The sequence below is a fragment of the Manacus candei genome, unplaced genomic scaffold, assembly GCF_025592945.1.
Source record: "Manacus candei isolate 608988 ecotype Guabito, Panama unplaced genomic scaffold, ASM2559294v1 h1tg000135l, whole genome shotgun sequence".
NCBI lineage: Eukaryota > Metazoa > Chordata > Aves > Passeriformes > Pipridae > Manacus > Manacus candei.
In genome coordinates, this window is record NW_026138183.1 from 184,922 (window position 1) to 202,853 (window position 17,932).

The window sequence follows — 17,932 nt, forward strand, 5'->3', positions numbered from 1 at the left end:
ATATAGTTCAGTTTTTCTCAGTTGATTGTCAGTCAGAGCTTCCTTGGGGCTTTCAAGTGTTGTTGGTTGGTTTTTTGTTTGCTTGTTTTGGGGTTTTTGTTTGTTTTGGTTTTTTTCAGTTACAAGTTCTCTCTCATCCTCCTTCTCTTGAGTGGTTTGCTCTTCAGCCACTAATACACTTACAACAAGTGGTGCCTGCATTATTTGTAGGTGCTGTGGATGTGGCTTCACTGGTGTGTGTTAATAGGAAACAGAGTTTGCCTTTGGCAAACAGCAAACACATGGGCTGGTGTGGGGCTGTAGTGCCTGCCCTATGGGGAGAGGCTGAGGGACCTGGGCTTGTTCACTCTGGGAGGATCCTCAGTTACTTGCAAGGAGTCTGATGAAGAGGTGGAATTGGGCTCTTTGTTGCATATGGTGAGAGGATAAAAAACAATGGGTATAGACTGAAACTGACCAGAATATAAGGTGAAAAAGGCAGTGAAACAGGCTGAGAACTGCTGGAACAGGTTGCCTGGGACGGCCATGTAGGCTCTGTCTTAGTTTAAGACAAGACTGAATGAAGTCATCACAACTGTCTGCCTTTTTAGCAGGATCTTTGTGATGTCCTTTTATGCCTGAATTACCCTGTGATCCTTTCAGGTTGGAAACCTGACCAGCAACTGGCACTGAATTTCCAGCCCCTCTGGGTGATTCACCTGCCCAGCTCCCTGTAAAGGGAAGGGATTTCTGTGCGATAGAAAACGTGGTGTGCTCTTGCAAAATTACTTCACTTACTGAGGAGAGGGTAGCTGCATAATTGCAGGATGGGATGATCAGATGTTTGCTGTCTTCTTCAAAGCTCACAATAACTGATAATCACAGTTTAAATGCATGCAGCTGACTTTCTGAGAAAGTCACATGGTAGCAAAAGTACATCCAAAGGTGACAAGGACCCAAGTCTGGAAGTATCTTACTACTTGCAGTGAAAAAAATATTGACTTCATATGCATTACTCCTTTTACTAAAATAATGTTATTTACTTTAATTCTATGGGTTGAGTACCTAACTTCCTGGCTGCTTAATTAAAGAGTAAAATTTTAATCCCTAAAATATTCTAATTGGTTTAAAAACAGCCTCTTTGTTGCTCTGAACCAATTACAGTGTGACTTCTCTCTTTTTGCTGGTTAAACACAGCAGGGTGTGAAACATGGCCACACTAGACCTAGACTTGATTCCCTATTAATGATAAAATAGTAGTGGTCACTTGTCAAACTTAAAGCGACCCCCTGTTTATTCCCACACTGGTTTCTGTTTCTTAAAACCAGTTTTGTGATTGTCTCTTCAGACTACACCCTAAAACACTTTCTCTTGAGAACAGGCCTTTGGCTGGTCACTCTCCCAAGCTGAAGGGTGAGGGCTGCACCAAGAACGTTTGTTTTTCTAGTGGTGGTGTTTTTTGTCTGACTTCCAGCAGTGCCTGGGGAGCTTGGGTTGTGCCTGAACCGACTCCCCTCTGACCACTTTTGTGTCATCAGCCAATTAAAAGTCAATGTGATTCAAATAATAATAATTGCTGATAGTTAACAAAACCGGGCTGCTGCTTGGAGCTGAGGGAGGCATGTCCAAACCAGAAAAGTTCTGGTATTTACTGGGTCTTTGAAATGAGAAAATCCACATGGCATCTCCTCCTGTGGGCACATGAATAAGATACCGGCTGCATTGGCTCTGATGTCCCTCCTCACTCCTTACTGTTCCTTGTGCTTTGGTGGGGCTGCACTGAGTCAGTGCCTCTCCCCTGGGAAGTTTAATTCCCCTTTTGGCTTTCTTGCCACATAGAATCCACACGCATTAAATAGCTGAGATACATAAAGACCCGCTAGACAGTGCAGTGTGATGATGAATGTTTATTCTTTTAATCATGTTCTGCACTGTGTGATACTTCAGTGCCTCAATATCCTATTAGGATCTTTGGGAGACTTACCAGAATTCGTAACAATCTTTTTATTTCAGTTACTGGATTGTACCTGCAAACCAAGAAACCTCTGTAAAGAGGAGCTGCATCTTCACTTTCAGGTGAATCCTTAAAACCTTTGTTTTATAAAATATAGTGTCTTCCAAGGAAATTTCCTTCTGGAAGATTTGTTCTTGGCAAGCAAAGGACAGAGAACTTATTATGAAGTTGAATTAAGAAACCTCTACTCTAGCTATTGAATGTATGACTCCAGAAAAGAGAAATATATCATATGGTTTTATTCTAACACTTTTGTTATAGCTCTATTAATAATAAAGTTTTGATGAATGAAGTACATGAACCTTGCTAAAGATCATCTAAGCATGGAATGTCTACAATGTAGTCAGCTACAACCATTTACTACTTCTTTGAGTAGAGTTTAAAACTTTGATTTTACATTGCATTTCCAAAGTACACAGAAAAAATGAAATAGGAAGAGCATTTACATCCATTTTAATTGGTGGCAGGCATGAATTCATAAAAACGAATGGGGAAGAAAGACCATTTAGCAGAAACCTCAAAAAGTGCAGATACAGATTTGTTGAATGACAATCTCATGAGATTCTCCACCAGGCTTGGTCTTTTAGACATCACAGTCATTAAACACTGTCACACAGAAGTTCTCAAGGGAAGTGAAGATGAAAGCCTACTGCAGAAACAAACTGGTGCTTCCATACATTTCAATCCATTGGTAACGGAGATCTCCTCAGGTAATTGACCTTTGTACTGCTTTGCTTCGAGGTAGTCGGTCTCCACTTGTTACAGATTTGTTTGAATTAATACCATAAATCTTTACATGGTGACCTATGCCACAAATTACATAATATATTAACTTTCGTGCACAAAAATAAAATTGGGAAATAATTAACTTTAAAGAACATAGAAAAATCACAATACTATTAAAGGGGAACATCCGATTCTGATATAAATTTGTACTGCGAGAATTTCATGATGGTCAGATGTGAAACTTTGTATTTAAAAAAAGAAAAAGTACATCAAACTGAATAATGCTAGTAGTATATAAAGCCAAATCACACAAGATCATTTCAAGATCAATGTAATAAACGCTTATTATTTTGCAGAAAAAAAAATCAGAAACAATGTACAAAATAATAGTGCAAGAACAGCTGCAATCTATTTGTTCTCATCAGTTTTGAGATTTTGGTTAAAAACTTTACAGCTGGCGAGAGATGCTGCTGAAAAACTCAGATTCCACTCAGTGGGCTGATTAAGGCACATCTTTATGGACTTCAAATGTTCATTTTCTGTGTTCATGTCTATTGAATTCTGCGGCTCCGAGACTTTCACTTGTAGTGTGCTGTGAGAAAAGAAGTGGGGGTAGGAGAGGGGGGAAAAAAATGACAAAAAGTTTAGTACACTTTCCTCTTCCCCTGCAAACAAGCTGATAAGAGGCAAGATGAGGTGGTGGCAGATTGTGCATTCTGGTGGTTTTCTTTTTTGTTGTTTTACTGCACTATGTTCCAGAAACACTGAGATTAGAACCTGACTGTGCTGTGCTCTGTGTTGTAAAGTAGACTGGGCTTGTTTGTGTTGGGATCTCAGAGCCCCTCCCACGTCAGTCTTCTGCTCACACTGTTCCTTTGCAGAAGTGCAATAACAGGGTTCTGTTGCTTAAATTATCTCCAGCTGGCACTGTAAAGGCATAGAGCAGGACCTGGGCAAAAGTTTGGGGCTTGTTTTTTTTCGCTGACAATGTTCATTTGGTACAGCCATGAAAGGTCTAACACATACACAGTATTTTGTTTCAAATCTAGGAAAATAAGTAATACAAGAAGGCAAAGAAACCCAGCCCTTTGTAGGGGTTACTAAACAGACTAGGAGAGACATATGGATCGAATCATTGAATAATTTGGGTTGAAAGGGACCTTTAAAGGCCGTCCAGTGCAACCTCCCCCTGCAATGAGCAGGGACATCTTCAACTAGATAAGGATGCTCAGACCCCCGTCCAGCCTGACCTTGAATGTTTCTGGGCAGCCTGTTCCAGTGTTTCACCATCTTCATCATAAAGAATGTCTTTCTTCACATATAAAGCACAACCAGAAGACAATTTCAATCCTAATTTCAAACCCCTCCATCCCTACTTTTTTTTTATTGTCTACCTCCTGCAGTGATTTACCTGCTGTGTGCAATTCATCATTTTTCACCATCCTTTTCAAAGATTTCAAGAATGATACAAAATTAAAAATATTTCTAATTACTGAGATACTAAAAAATAATGTCCTAAGTACTGTAATTAGGGGTAGGAGGTAAGCACCATGCTAAAAACTGTCCAAACACAGTTTCCTATCAAAGGAATATTTAAACAGAAAAAATATCCCTTAATGGCTTTTACTTGCTGCATTTAAGGAAACAGGACTCGAGTGCAAATTCTGAAGGACTGAATCTGCTGTAGTGTAGTGCTCACATGAGTGTGCAGGGTAGCTGAGGACAGACAGTCAGTATAGGGCTATAACCTAAAACATATTGGCTTGCATTGCTAAATACCATGGACTGACTGATTAAATCTTTTCCTCTGTCCTGGTAAGAGGGGAAGACAGCTTATGTAACAGCTAAAGTGACAATTCACTGATATTTTTCACAGATCATCTGAAACATGGCTTTAATTCTTTTACATTTTGATGTATGCTCTCCAGAAGGTTTGTGTCCTTGCCTTTCTGACATGGCAGTGGAAGAGGCATTTCTCATTTCCTAACCCTAGTTCGCAACACTCCGTAACTGGTGTATGGCTCCCATTCCCTGCATTTCCTTGTGTTGTTCTTCAGCCTCTATCTTTTGTCTCATTTTTGCCTTGTACTCTTTCCCTCTGGTTGCTCTGATCTTTTCCTTCCTGTAGGAAATGGAATGCAAGCATAAGTGATGGAGACAGCTTCAGCCAGCAAGGTTGCTTTCGTGAAAAAAAGCTAGATAAACCTGAGGTTGTGTGCAGTGCCCTCGCCCTGTGCCAGTCCCTTCAGAAGCACCTTGCAGCCATGAAGCTTCAGAAACAGCTCCAGACCAATAAGATTCCAGAGCTGGATTTTCTCTGAACTGGCATCCCTGTTCATGGCTAATGTGCCTCTTCTCCTCTACGCTCAGGACAAACCCAAAGCTTTTTGTCAAGACCATGGGATTGAGTGCATATGTGAGATTGTGTTCAAGCTGACTTCTCAAGTTTGCAGCTTTGCTCATCCCCTACTGATTTTGTACTTTCCAGCAAAACATAAACTCCTAACAACTAATCAATAGCTAAATGGTGAGAAGGGCATGAATGGTGGTGTTTGGTTTAGGGTTTTTTGAGGGTTGGGGTGGTTTTGGTATGTGGTGTTCTTTGGTTTTATTTCTACTGTCTAAAGCAGTAGGCAGATAATCTCTGTTTAATGCTGGGAAAATGCCAGACAGAAAAACCTAAAGGTTTGGGCTTCTCATATGATCTGGCATGTTACTTCTGTATATAAACTAGGAATTGTACAACCTTGGTATATTACCAGGATTTGGTGGAATTTGGACCATCATTCTTTCCCAAGAAAATGCTGAGTGCTATAATAGTACCAAACAGCACCTTCCAAGCAGTCAACTCTGTGAGGAACTGTCCTACTCTCCATCTTTTAGAGTTTTTTACAGGTTTCTGTACAAGGTGTAAAAGGCTGGACTGAATTTGCAAAAATAAAACTGAAGTATGTGCTGATAATTGTCATGCAGTGATTTATTTACCTCTCATAGAAGAACTCTTTTGACTTTGCTTTTGAAAAGAATGCATAAAAACAGGAATAGAAAAATGTTATTTTTTTTTCAGTTCCCAGTACAATACAAAAAGCTTAACTGTTTTAGAAAATTTTACCTTGATAAAAATGAAGTGGAAAATGTGGTCAGAGATCTGCATTAAGATATTTGTTAACTGAGAAGAACCTAGTTTTTCATTTTACTTTTCATTCTTTTACCTGTAGTGATTTACTTTCTAGTTGTTGACGTAACAAGGTAAGAAAACCTTTTTGAAATCAGAGAATGTAATTAAAGGAATACAGTTAAACAGAAGCAGTTAAATTTCTCCAGCCAAATCCATCAATAGATTCTACTCTAAATTTTATTCCACTCTGCTTGCAAAAGCTCCACAGTGCACGAAGCATTCCTTGTAAGAGATGTTACACACAGCAACCCTCCTCTCAGGAAGAACTGCAGGTTACAGCCTGATGCTACCAGAAGCCATGAAGCCTATTTCAGTAGAGCTTGGAATAAGGCTGTAGAGTATCCCTACTCTACCTCTCCCTGGAGTTCTCTTTACCAAAGCCTGTACCAGTAAGAGGATGGAGGTCTCCAACTTCCAATACAGCAGACATTTACTGATCTTATATAATGGTCTCTGAAAAGGTTAGAATTTCCAATTCTGAAGCCATCTGTTTACCATTCCAACAATGATTATCTTTTTTTGGTTTTATTCACTTGAGACTGACTCAGTTAATCAGCTTCCATGCATGTGATTTTTGGAAGTCAGCTACAGGTGCTCCTGTGACATGGAACTCCAGCCACAGCATAGCCAATAGCTTTGTTTTCACTAGGGAATTTGAAGACAGGCCAACTGAGCTAAAAGCCCAGTAAAAAAGAAAACAGGCTCCATTTTTTATAAATCTTTGTATGAAAAACTAGTGAGGTTTCTTGAAAATTCACATGTTTTTCTCCATCTTTAGTTGCACTATCCTCTACTAGCCCTTCCCTCTAGTCTTGAAGTGCTGGTCACATATTTACTGCTTCATTTTAAAGATTTCGTATTTCACCTGATCATTCTTGTCTCTTCTTAGAAAGTAAAGAGAAAAAAGAATATGGAAATGTGACTGTATTTTTTAATCTGAAAGAAGAGCAATCAAAAAAATGCAAGCTGAGGATGCCCTCCTGTGCCCTTGGCTCTCTTTGGATGCTGCTGCACACTAAACCAGTGGGTCCAGAAAACTTGTCATTGATGACTCCATGGGGGTCTGTTTTTGTGTGTTCCAACTGTAAGTTCCCATATCACCAGAACCGAATCACCTCTGAATTTACTCTGTTTCAACAGTGCTGAAGAAAGAGTTAATTGCCTGTTACTCTAACAAATCACAGCAGCCAGATCAGAGTACTGCCGATGGCCTCTCAAGTCCTATCTGCTCTCCCTGGCTAAGCAGACAACTCTGTCTGTGGTTATGTTTACAGGCCCGCTAGGGTCTTAAAGGATCATCTCTCCCTTCAAAAATTTCCTGCTATCATTAAAGCAAAAAGAATTTAATAGAAAGGTCTTTGAATTCAACCTTCTACTAAAGCAAGCAACAAGTGGCCTTCCCATGCTCCTAAGTGCAAAAGAAAACCCTGCTCTTTTCTACACTTCCTGCTAAAGCTGTACAAATACAGATATTTCTTTGGGAAATTTTGCATTTCTTTATTTAGTTTTACCCAAATCATCGTGTTAATAGAAATAGATTTTTAATACAGGATGGGAGAACAACAGGAGAAGCTGACAGGCTGCCAAGCACAAAACAAAAATAATTTTCTTTGAGCTGTGTATTTTCTGTGCAGTTTGGAGCCACATTGTTCAGGAAAACCAGGAATTTTTAAAAAATCTGGCTAGCTTGAATCCATACATTTGCTGAGTTAATCTGTGTCTACGACATGTCACAGCATGTAAAAAAAAGAAAAAAAGGAAAAAGTAGGAAAAATAAGAAGTGGGAATAGGGAAAAATGTCTCATCTGTTAGGTGATCCCTCAGCATTTCCCATCAGAGATTACCATTATTGCTGTGTCTTTGTATGCTGTAAAACGGCTATGAAAGTATCACTGTAGGGTTCTGTTTCTCTAAATCTTTTGCAACACTTACAGATAAAGACGTCTCCTGCTGAACAAGCTGAAAGCAAGGTCAAACTGGTTCTTATACCCTCCTGTCTGACAAAAATTCTGCAAACTGTACTTGCTAAAGGCCACCAACAGTGATGTGTAAATCGATAGCTTGGAAAGCATAAGAGCATCCATGATACAAAGCACTGATTTGAGGCTTTTACAGGCTTCAAAATACTGAGTAGAAACAGTAAAACTTTAGGAGCATAAAAAAATTTTCTCTGTAGAGTACTCCAACATTTCCCAAAACCAGAAATAGTGGAATACATCAGGTAAAAACCTACAATGACTAGAGTAGTCTCAGTATGATTTCTAACAGAGATTGATTTGATAATGCAACATATATTGAAATGAAATTAAACCAAGCACGCAGAGTCTGATTGATTGTCTCTAAAATTTAAGCTCTTTCCACAATGCCAAAATACAATAACAAAAAAATCTACAAAGGAAAATTTTAGTATCTCATTTCCATTTACCAAATGGATTCTCATTGTAATAATATATTTCAGCTGAGTGGATGGAATCCCATTTGGAAATCTGAGAGAGAGAAAGAAATGCCCTGGAAATGGATCAAAGCAAGCTGGGCAGATAAGCAAGATTCAGGGAGTCTTAAAAATTAGACATAAGAGCTGAGTTTAACAAAGCTGGAATACTAAGACAAATAAAACAACAGAGTACCAAGACAGGTGGTGAACTAAATAGAGACAGAAAGACAGGGATGGAAGTCAGAACCAGCCATAATCCCAGACTGAAGTTACGGTGGAAAGTTTATTTTGCTCTTCGGACAAACTCAGAAGTGTTTTCTTGGTCTGAGAAAAAATAAAAGGGATAGGAAGAAAGAAAATAGGAATGAAATACAAAACATATGAGAAAGAGAGCTAAAATGAGGCAAGCAGGAATTGGAGAGCGCTTGTGGCACGTCAGTGAAAGAGAATTACTTAGTGGTTTGCTATTTTCTGAATCTATATATTGAGATATCCACACACTGCTCAAGCTTTAAGTTTAACTTGCACAGAGACAAAATTATAAACCAACCAGCAGATGGTTGCATTTTCAGGTAAACTTTTGGCAAGTGGAATGGATGGCAACAGTTTCAGAGTACAGTTACAGAAATAACATGACTTTCTGCCCAAAACCAGTCAGCCTCAGAAAATGTTCTCACTTCCTTACGTGCAACAGATCATAGAGAACATAAAAGGTTTAAATTCCAATTTCATTGCAAAAATTGGGAACTAAAACTGCTTTACAAAAGAAATTAATCAGACTTGTGCAGCCATGGAAGTACAGAGCTTTGTCCGGATGGCTCCCTGAAATACAGGACAGATTGGAATATGCTGACAAGTTTAAATATAGACAACATTGCTTCCCCCTTTTAAAGTTATAATTATTTGAAGCAGCCTGAGAAAGTTATATGGAACAGTGATCTTTTTGACAAGAATCACTCATGTTTTGTGTTAATATAGATTATTTAGCAGTCCACAGAAGGCACAGGCTTCTTGAAGAACAAGGAAGTAAAATATTACTGTAAACTGTCACTGAGGTGGGCATGAAGAAGCCATAAAATTTTGAAGCATAATTTACTAGTGATGATAGTATATAATCTGATAAAGAAAATAATAATTCTATCCCTCAAATCATTCATAGTACTCTGTCTTAAAAGATCTTGGAAACAGAAAGCAGCTAAGAGTCTAACAGTTGAAAGGAAGCATCATTCATTTTATGATAGACATAATGAATTCTTAGCATCTAGTGAAACAAGTCTGCCTCTGACCATCAGTTCCATGAAAGGAAACTGCCTAATTTCCAGTCATTACTAGAAGTTAGAAGCATGCAAACAAATTAAAAATCCCCTAAACATCTGTAGTGCAGATGAGTACTGTTGTATTAGCATTAGAAATATACCACAACAGAAAAAAAAGGTTTTGCTATCTTTATTCTACCTAATCATAATTAAAAATGGTTTTGAATGAGGCACAATAAGATAAAGGTTGGAGGTTCAGAACTACGTATGCTGCTGGTTCAGGCTGCTCTCAGAGGAAGCAGAATGCCCCCATCTCAGTGCTGTGATGAATGCAGCTATGGAAATCTTGTCATTTAAGCTCAAATCTTTAATTCATAATAGTTTTTTCACATTATAAATGCAATTATGTTATGGAGAGAGATCATCTCAGAAATATGATGAGACAGTCCCTGGGTGGTTTATAACCCACCAGACTTCTGAATTAAGGAAGGTCAAACAGCAATTTGCAAATAAGTAATTTCCTTTTCTGAGATTTCTACTACTTAAATAAAATTTAAAACCAGCTGTGAGTAGTAAACTGATAAATAGGAAATGTCAGCAACAAATATGATACACAAGGGAATTTCTTCAAACACACATCTCTAGAACTTCAAACTAGGAAGACAGGTAACAAAATGCACAATTTCAAGAATTGATACTTCGAGTACAGCTCTTAACTATTTACTTGCAATTTCTTAAATTTTAAAACTAAATTATTGTTACTGAACTGTTTGAAATTTATGCTAAGTTCCCCAATAAAAATACTGAAACCTAATTTTAAGTCCCTTTCCCCCCCGCTAAAATTTACCCTTTATTCCAAATGGAAAACTTCACATATAGATAAAAGAGCACAACCTAAGTGAGAACAAGAACTTTTTTTAATTAAGAAAAACGTCTTAAGGCATTCTTACAGCTTCTAGACAAGAATTTTTCAGCTCTGCTTCCATTTCACGTACAGAGAAATAATCCATTGTTTAAACAAAGATTTCAACATTTGTAAATAAGAGAGCTTTGAGGGCAAGCCTGTGTCAGTAAAACATGAAGTATAACCTCTGCATATTTGTGAAATCCACACCTTAGGTAATAGGAACCTGTGACAAGATCCATTTGAAAAGACTGACTTCTCTAAGCATCTGAATTTTCATGTATGCATGTATTTCAATATGAAATGTAAGTCTCATTATTGTAATTCCTAGCAGGACCTCAATTTAGCAATATTCTTCCCTGAGCCACAAAGTGAAAACAAAGAATAACACCTACATAAGATCTGCTTGGAAAAACATGAAATACATAAAAAACATGAACATAGTCACATTACTCAGTGATGGCTTGACAACTGACATAAAACATTCCGAACCAGGTAGAAATGCATAGACTTATGCTTTTGAAAGTATTTGAAGTCCTAAGTTAATGTTGAGGCCATTTCTACCAGTAAGCGTGAAGCAGATCTAAAGCTGATCGCTGAAGAAAGAGCTACAGCCAAGTTAAGAGACCTGCCCCTTACAGACAAACCACGATAAAAGACAGAAGCACTGATTCCTTTTATGGATGCCTTGACATGGAGAAAAAAAGGAGAATGTGGCAGGAAGTGGAGGATGAAGAGTAGGTGAGCTGGCACAGCCACTGAAAGAAAAGTTTGTGGAATGTCTGTCTAAGTTTAATTTGTGGTAAGGAACCAATAAATCTGAATGCAGACATAAGTCGGATGAATTTCTGCTGCTGAAAGAAAAAAATCAAACAGTATAATCTGTCAGATTGACAAAACTAAACAAAAGAATACAGCAAAAAGTGCGTCACCTAGATCTCCATAAATCAGGAAGTTTCTCACATAGCAAGAGAAACCCTTATTTGTACACTAAAGAAGTTGAAGAATAATCTAAGCAGCCTTTACTGATGCCTAGAACATGAAAGGAATCAGCATCAGAAAATGGTCATGAAAACCATTTTTGAGTTATGAAAAAAATGCAAAGAAACAAAAATTGCTTGACCTGTTTCACAAGAACAGAATGTGTAAGTTGCCATACGGGAGAGGAAACAGTAACTTGTCTAGAGTTATAAAGCATCCAGAGCTGCTGGCCCAAAAGCATGGAGCTGGGAAGACAAAATCTGTTTAAATATCCTGATCTTGGAAAAAACATGTATCTTTACATTGTAGGAAAAAACCTGAGTTACCTGGTCTTCAGTAAGAAAAAGAGGATTGCAAAATAGGTATGGCTACTTATAAAGGATTTTCCACATCTGGGTTTGAAGAAATCTGACAAAGGCTCATTGAAATCTTGCTCACAGTATTATAAATCTCTTATCAGGTGTAAGAGACAGTATGGACCACCGATAGTACACAATGGGAAATATGCAGTAAAAACCAAAACAGGAATAAAACTAGGCTGCACTCACTTTCTGCAGAGCATCCTCTGGCACTCACAAACTTATACTTGAAACAAAAGGAAAGCTGATGAGTGATCTGAGAATTAGTTACAGTTTGGTACTAAGGGAGAGTAAAGTATGAAGAGAGGATGCACATAAATGTGCAAAAACCAGAGTGTAATGGTCTAAATGGTCTGAACAGTGGTTCAGACATGGCTCTGAATAAACTAAAAGAATAAAAGCAATGGTGTGGAATAAACAGCAGCTCTGCAGGACCGTGGCGCTGCACCAGGGTAGGTTGGGCACTTCTGTAACAAAGGGTGGGCAGCTACTGGGGATCACAGATGAAGCACAAGTCAATGCTATACTGCTGTAAAAATACAAGTATCATGATATACAAAAAGCAGTGGGATAGCTAATATTGGAAGAGACAGCCAATGGCAATGGTGTAATTTTCATTACAGGAGCTGAGCCGATATGAAGTGGCTTGACATCCTGTTTGGGCTCATCAAAAAGTGTGCACACTGCCCATGCTTCTGTGAGAAAGGAAAAAAGGTAGGAAACTGCAGGGACAACATAGATCATCTGACTTATTAAAGTGAGTAATTAATAAAGTTCATGAAAAATCATACATTGAGAATGAAATATAAAGTGAGCATTTAGACGAGAAAACAAGTAATGCAGCTGAAAGCTGGCAATCCAACAAGGGGAAAAAAGAAATAACAGACGGAGGAGATAGGAAAACTGCAGCAATTCAAGGTGATACTTTATGCATTAAAATAAGAAGATGGAGAGAGATGTGTCTCAAGAACAGCATTATTTTATCAAGGTATACTGCAACTAATCAAAAACATCAAGTCATAACCTGGTTAGGAATAAAATGTGTGGAGCACATTTTAATTATTGCTCAGTTACAGTAACTTCAATCTTTTCTTTTACTAGCAGTGAAATAATTAATATTTTCTTTTCTAGCTTTTTATAAAGCACTATTAAAAAACTCCTGTGAACAATAAAGTAATTAAAAAATTCCAAATAACTTCTCAATTGGGATCTCAATCTCAGTTCTATTTGCAGTATTTCAAAGAAGTGATTTTCTCTTAAAGTTGTACCTTAGAAAGGTTCACAGTTCATTGGTAGCACATATCCCTTACAAATATATTCAGGTACAGGTCTATAAATCATACGTTTCCATAAAATTGTATTTGGTAAAAACCATGATGTTGATTTCCAAACATTTTCTTCTGATTTATTTTAAAATATATAACAAAATCTTTTAAATAAGTACGAAGTAAACATTGTTAATGAGGACTCCATAAATTTGCTTTACTGCATTACACACCAAGAAGACCATCATATTTTATATTTCATTGAAAACATGAAGCACGACACCAAGCTGTGATGTTGTGCTGTGTGCATGTGAATGCAAAATGCTGCTCTTAAAATCTTGAGCTTCCCATATAAAGCATTTTCCATTCAGATACAACCATCTAATTAGTTGTTGATTACTGCAAAAATATCTGTCTTAATTAGAACCTGAAGGCTGTCAACAGCTTTCAGAAACACTCAGTTATGCTCGGGAACACCCAAGGCTCAAGGCCATTTTAGAGGGCCTTTCATTTTCATGTTGACCACAGGAAACACCAGAGAAAAAAAGGCTTATGAAAAGAAAATGGTGCCCTTAAAACATGGCAAAAATCATATTTCTATTAAATTAATATACAGTTACCAAATGAACACAAGGAAAAAGGAACATAAAAAATGAAATATGATTTCTAACAGCCACCAAATGTTAACCTACATTTGAAAGAGAATTTTAGGTAACTTAGTAAGAAATAGCACCACTCTGTATAGCCCTGAAAACAAATGTTTAGGCTTTTTCCTAAGATACTTTAAAATAACAAAAAACACTTCTATTAGTCTCAAAGCTTATTTAAACAATACCTTTAAGGCACAATTGTGTAATCATAGCAAACTTAAAGGACCCTGCTAGTGAAAGGATAAACAGTGAATAAATACATGGCATTATATTTGGCTTGAAAATCTGTAGAAGGTTTCAAATCATCAAAGGTCAGACTAAAACTATCCTTTGATGAATGAAGGAGGAATTAGGGAAGGAAAATCTACCCAAGAATACATGCAAACAACAGCTCAGTCATTTAAATTCCCCCCCTCAATTCTGGAATCAGAATCTGCACTTTCTGAATGTAACTAACTGATGATTCTAGTTTAAGACACTGACAAATATGTGATGAAAGAAAAAAAAAGCAGCATTAGCTTTAGTATATAAACAATAGAGGAGTACAAACTAAGGCACAGTACACAGGTCTCTATTAATTAAAGCACCTTTCTTGAATAGGACTATTTTCACAGAGCTCAACACCAAAAGGCAGAAGTGTCTCAGCATAATTAACCTGCTCTGTGATGGTCAGACTACATTAATATTTAATTTACAAGTTACATCTTCACAGGCTGCATTGATTGACCTCTATCCTTTTCTATCTAACAGCAACTGAAGCTCTGCTTTAAGGCTGTAAACTCTTAAGAGAAAAGAGGATTTTAAAAAGGATACGTATTGTCAGATTTTCAAAAGTGCTGAGCAGGCCTTGAAAAACCGCTATTTTCTCTTCTAGAGAAAGACTTAAGCAGAAAGATGGAAGCTGGTCTTTATTTATATAGTATTACCAGTTCCCTAAAGAAAGCTGAAAATTTTGCTCATTTCCTCAAGACTGAGGACAAATAGGAAAGCATGAGTATGAGTTCCTCAGTTTTTGAAGAGAAAAAATTAAAAGATGATAACAAAACAATACTGAATACAATGACAAAAAAGCCCCAACTTGGGTATAAAACTAGGTATATAAATGCTACACAAAGGCTTACTGATCATGGCACTAAACTACAGACAGTTCCTAGCAGGCAAAGGAAATTAAAGATTTCAGAGTTGAGTTCTTTGAAAGAAGTTTATCATTCAAAGAAGCAAAAGTAAAAATCCTTAGCTCAGAACCCTCAAAAGAACGTAAGGAACAGCATAGCCTAAGGCAATATGTAAATAACTACAGTTTAAAAGTAAATAGCATCAAAAACTTTTACACTCTACACCAGATCACATGATATGAGAAAAAGAAAAAGGAAGAAAAGACTCTATGTAATTGTATTTGGCAAGTAGAATTCCAGAGTGTAAAAGAAAATGGAGCATTAAACTGTGGTATTGAAGCTGCTGTTGTTGCATTATAGGGAATAAAGCAATAGACCATTTTCATTAAATGAGTCAGGATTTATTGTACATGTATAGTCAACTATTTATCAAGTCTACCTTTCTGCTTTTATACATCTGCATTAAAAATGGCCCAGTTATGAGAACAGTCATTCATTTCATACTCTTCCTACGTTTCTATTAATGTTCTTACTTTGTTTAATGTCTGACTGTGAAAAAGTAACCTCTTGTCCGGCAACTACAGTTCTGAAAATTTCTATTTGCTTACTCTGCATCACAGGTGAAATTTATTTTAGAGTCAAGTAACCCTCCAATGAAGAGCCTTTGTGAAAAGAGCTTTCTCAAAATCAACAGATTTAAAGGCTGTTACAATGTCTCTTTTGCACTTTACCTAACCTATTATTTTAAAGTTGTCCCTAATTAGGACTGTAGAACCTGCTCCTTCATGAAAGAGAAAGCTGAACAGCCCTGCTAAAGACAATCAATTTTGTCACAAGATGATTGGTGTGAGGCTCTCTTCCACAGTAGTAGAGAAGTGATTCCCATTTGTAGCCTTATCACTACTGGATTGCACTACCCTGTGACAAATACTCAACAATACTGGAATATTATAGCTATACTAATATAGATGTGTAAAAAAGAGTTCACAAAATTTTCCCCCCCAATTTTAAGAAAATTTATGGTAATGGGAGTCAAGCTCAAGAAAAGGTTTGTCTGTAATATTAACATCCTTGTTATTTTATGTGCACAATGAAGAGATCAATTAGACTCACAAAGTTTCATAGTTAAGATTCTTAACTCTTGCAGTCAACTTTGAAATGACTATAAAAATCAGCAAATTCTCATTTCAAGTACTGCACTAATTTGATTTCATTAAGATAGCATTTAAAACCCACATTCAAACATGATGAAAAATTAATACTGAAAATTCATATTCTCTGCCGACAAATCTTACAGGTTTCTGTTCTAAAACTCCAGACTACTTGAAGAAAAGCCAAAATGAACGGGAGAAAATGAAAAAGTTCATTTTAGATGAAGAAAATAGCCTAACTTCAAGTGAATGGAATTATTTTTAAAAGCTTTTCTATGTCCTGATATGAAGGGCAAGTGAACAGGTAGGTGATGTCAGCACAGCACTGCCTGCTACCATAGAAGGTCCACAGCCTCCTGTGCATCTGTTTAAAGTCCACATCCCCTGAAGCAGATTTTTAAACTATTCAGTACATTGTAAGATCATAAAATGAAGTATTTTATTTATCCATTTTTATTGTTGGATAACAGTTTCTCTTATTTTAGCTTGGTTTTCTTGAAGCCTTTTGGCCCAGTCCAAAGCACGTGAATGTGACCTTTAGTGTTACAAGGAAAAAGAGTGAACTGCTCTCATGAAAAGAAGACAGAAATGCTTTCCTAAAAACATGCTTACGTAATTTTCTTTGCCACCATAGAGAATAACAGTGTTTCAGTGTTGCTGAAGAGATTAAAATGGCCAGAACATAGATTTACAGTAAAAGGGAACTGCTCCTCAACACATCAAATGCATTGTTGAAGCAAAGGTTCAGAAGTCGAGTAGTAACAAATATCATATGTGTCTACCAGCCACCTTATCTTGAACACAACAGGCAATGTGAAAAAGTGATTAACTCTCTTCTGTTGCTACAATGAGTACATGGTTGCTTGATACTGCCCTGACCTGTAAGAACTCAATTGCTTTATTCCCGCTTGTACATGACAACGAAAACTGAGTATATATAAAAATTTGGTAACAACATTCTGCCTACCTGCCACAATGCTTCACAATAAAACATCATCACAAACCCTGTCTTTTTCAAGAACATTTGGTAAGACCCCAAGATCAGTAAAACTTGAAGAAAAACTTCAAATATTGACCATAAATGCGTATACAACAACATTTCAAGCATGACAACAGAACAATGATATAGTTTATGGTACCACATCAACAAAAATACAATCCAAAGAACATATGAACAAATAATGATGTTTTCATATGCATTAAAGTTCCAGATGCAGGAATTATGTTTAAAGTCACACGCACGCACAGCTGGAAATCATGTTCCTTCTTTTTGGGCAGTAGCTGTACTCCAACTAAAAATGGTTGTATGATTTCCTTGGCTGGTGTGAAGAATACACAATGTTGAATCAACGTGCCAAAACAAGACATCATTTCTGTATCAGACAATCCCCTGGTAATGCAACAGTACCCCTAAAAAAGATTTGGGGTTACAAGCGTGGAGAAAATCATCATTCTTTGTCTTTTAACATTTCCTTTATCAATGAACTTTCTGTCATACCCTTTCTAAAGACAATGATAGATATGAGAAACTATGAGCAAAAGGGAAAATAACAAAAACTGTAAATGAAATAATGTAAAATATCAAAATAGTTATCAGATTTCCTAAAGATCCAAAACTAAAGGAGGAAAGTTATCAGGTAAATAAAATTGAGTCCCAATTAAAACTAACATGAGACCAATCACAGTAATAGGTCTTACACTGCTGTAGAAACAAAATGTTTACAGATAAATAGAATTGGAATGTAACATTTTCTCAATGAGTTACAAGTATGAGAGAGCTCTTTCTTCATTTGCAAAATAGAAACAGATACATGCTACCCATTTCCTTTTCTAGTTCTGTTTTTTTTACAGCAATCTTGTGTCAAGGCTTGATCTTCTTCAAAACAAGTTATTTATGTTAAACTTGGCCCGAAATCAGTG

General features: G+C 36.9%; 1 protein-coding gene across 6 annotated transcripts in view; it reads right to left on the reverse strand.

Moving 5' to 3' along the window:
• Positions 1–2,217: 2,217 nt before the first annotated feature.
• The window catches only part of LCORL (ligand dependent nuclear receptor corepressor like), an 84,978-nt gene continuing 69,263 nt past the window's right edge, over positions 2,218–17,932 (reverse strand). For 3 of the 6 annotated variants that reach the window (XM_051771494.1, XM_051771495.1, XM_051771491.1), the window contains exon 8: positions 2,218–4,841. In XM_051771494.1, the coding sequence (XP_051627454.1) occupies positions 4,792–4,841 (50 nt within the window). In that variant the 3' untranslated portion in view covers positions 2,218–4,791. Of the gene's footprint in view, positions 17,423–17,932 lie in introns of all 6 variants that reach the window. The other 3 variants (XM_051771498.1, XM_051771492.1, XM_051771493.1) reach the window with 3 other exon arrangements.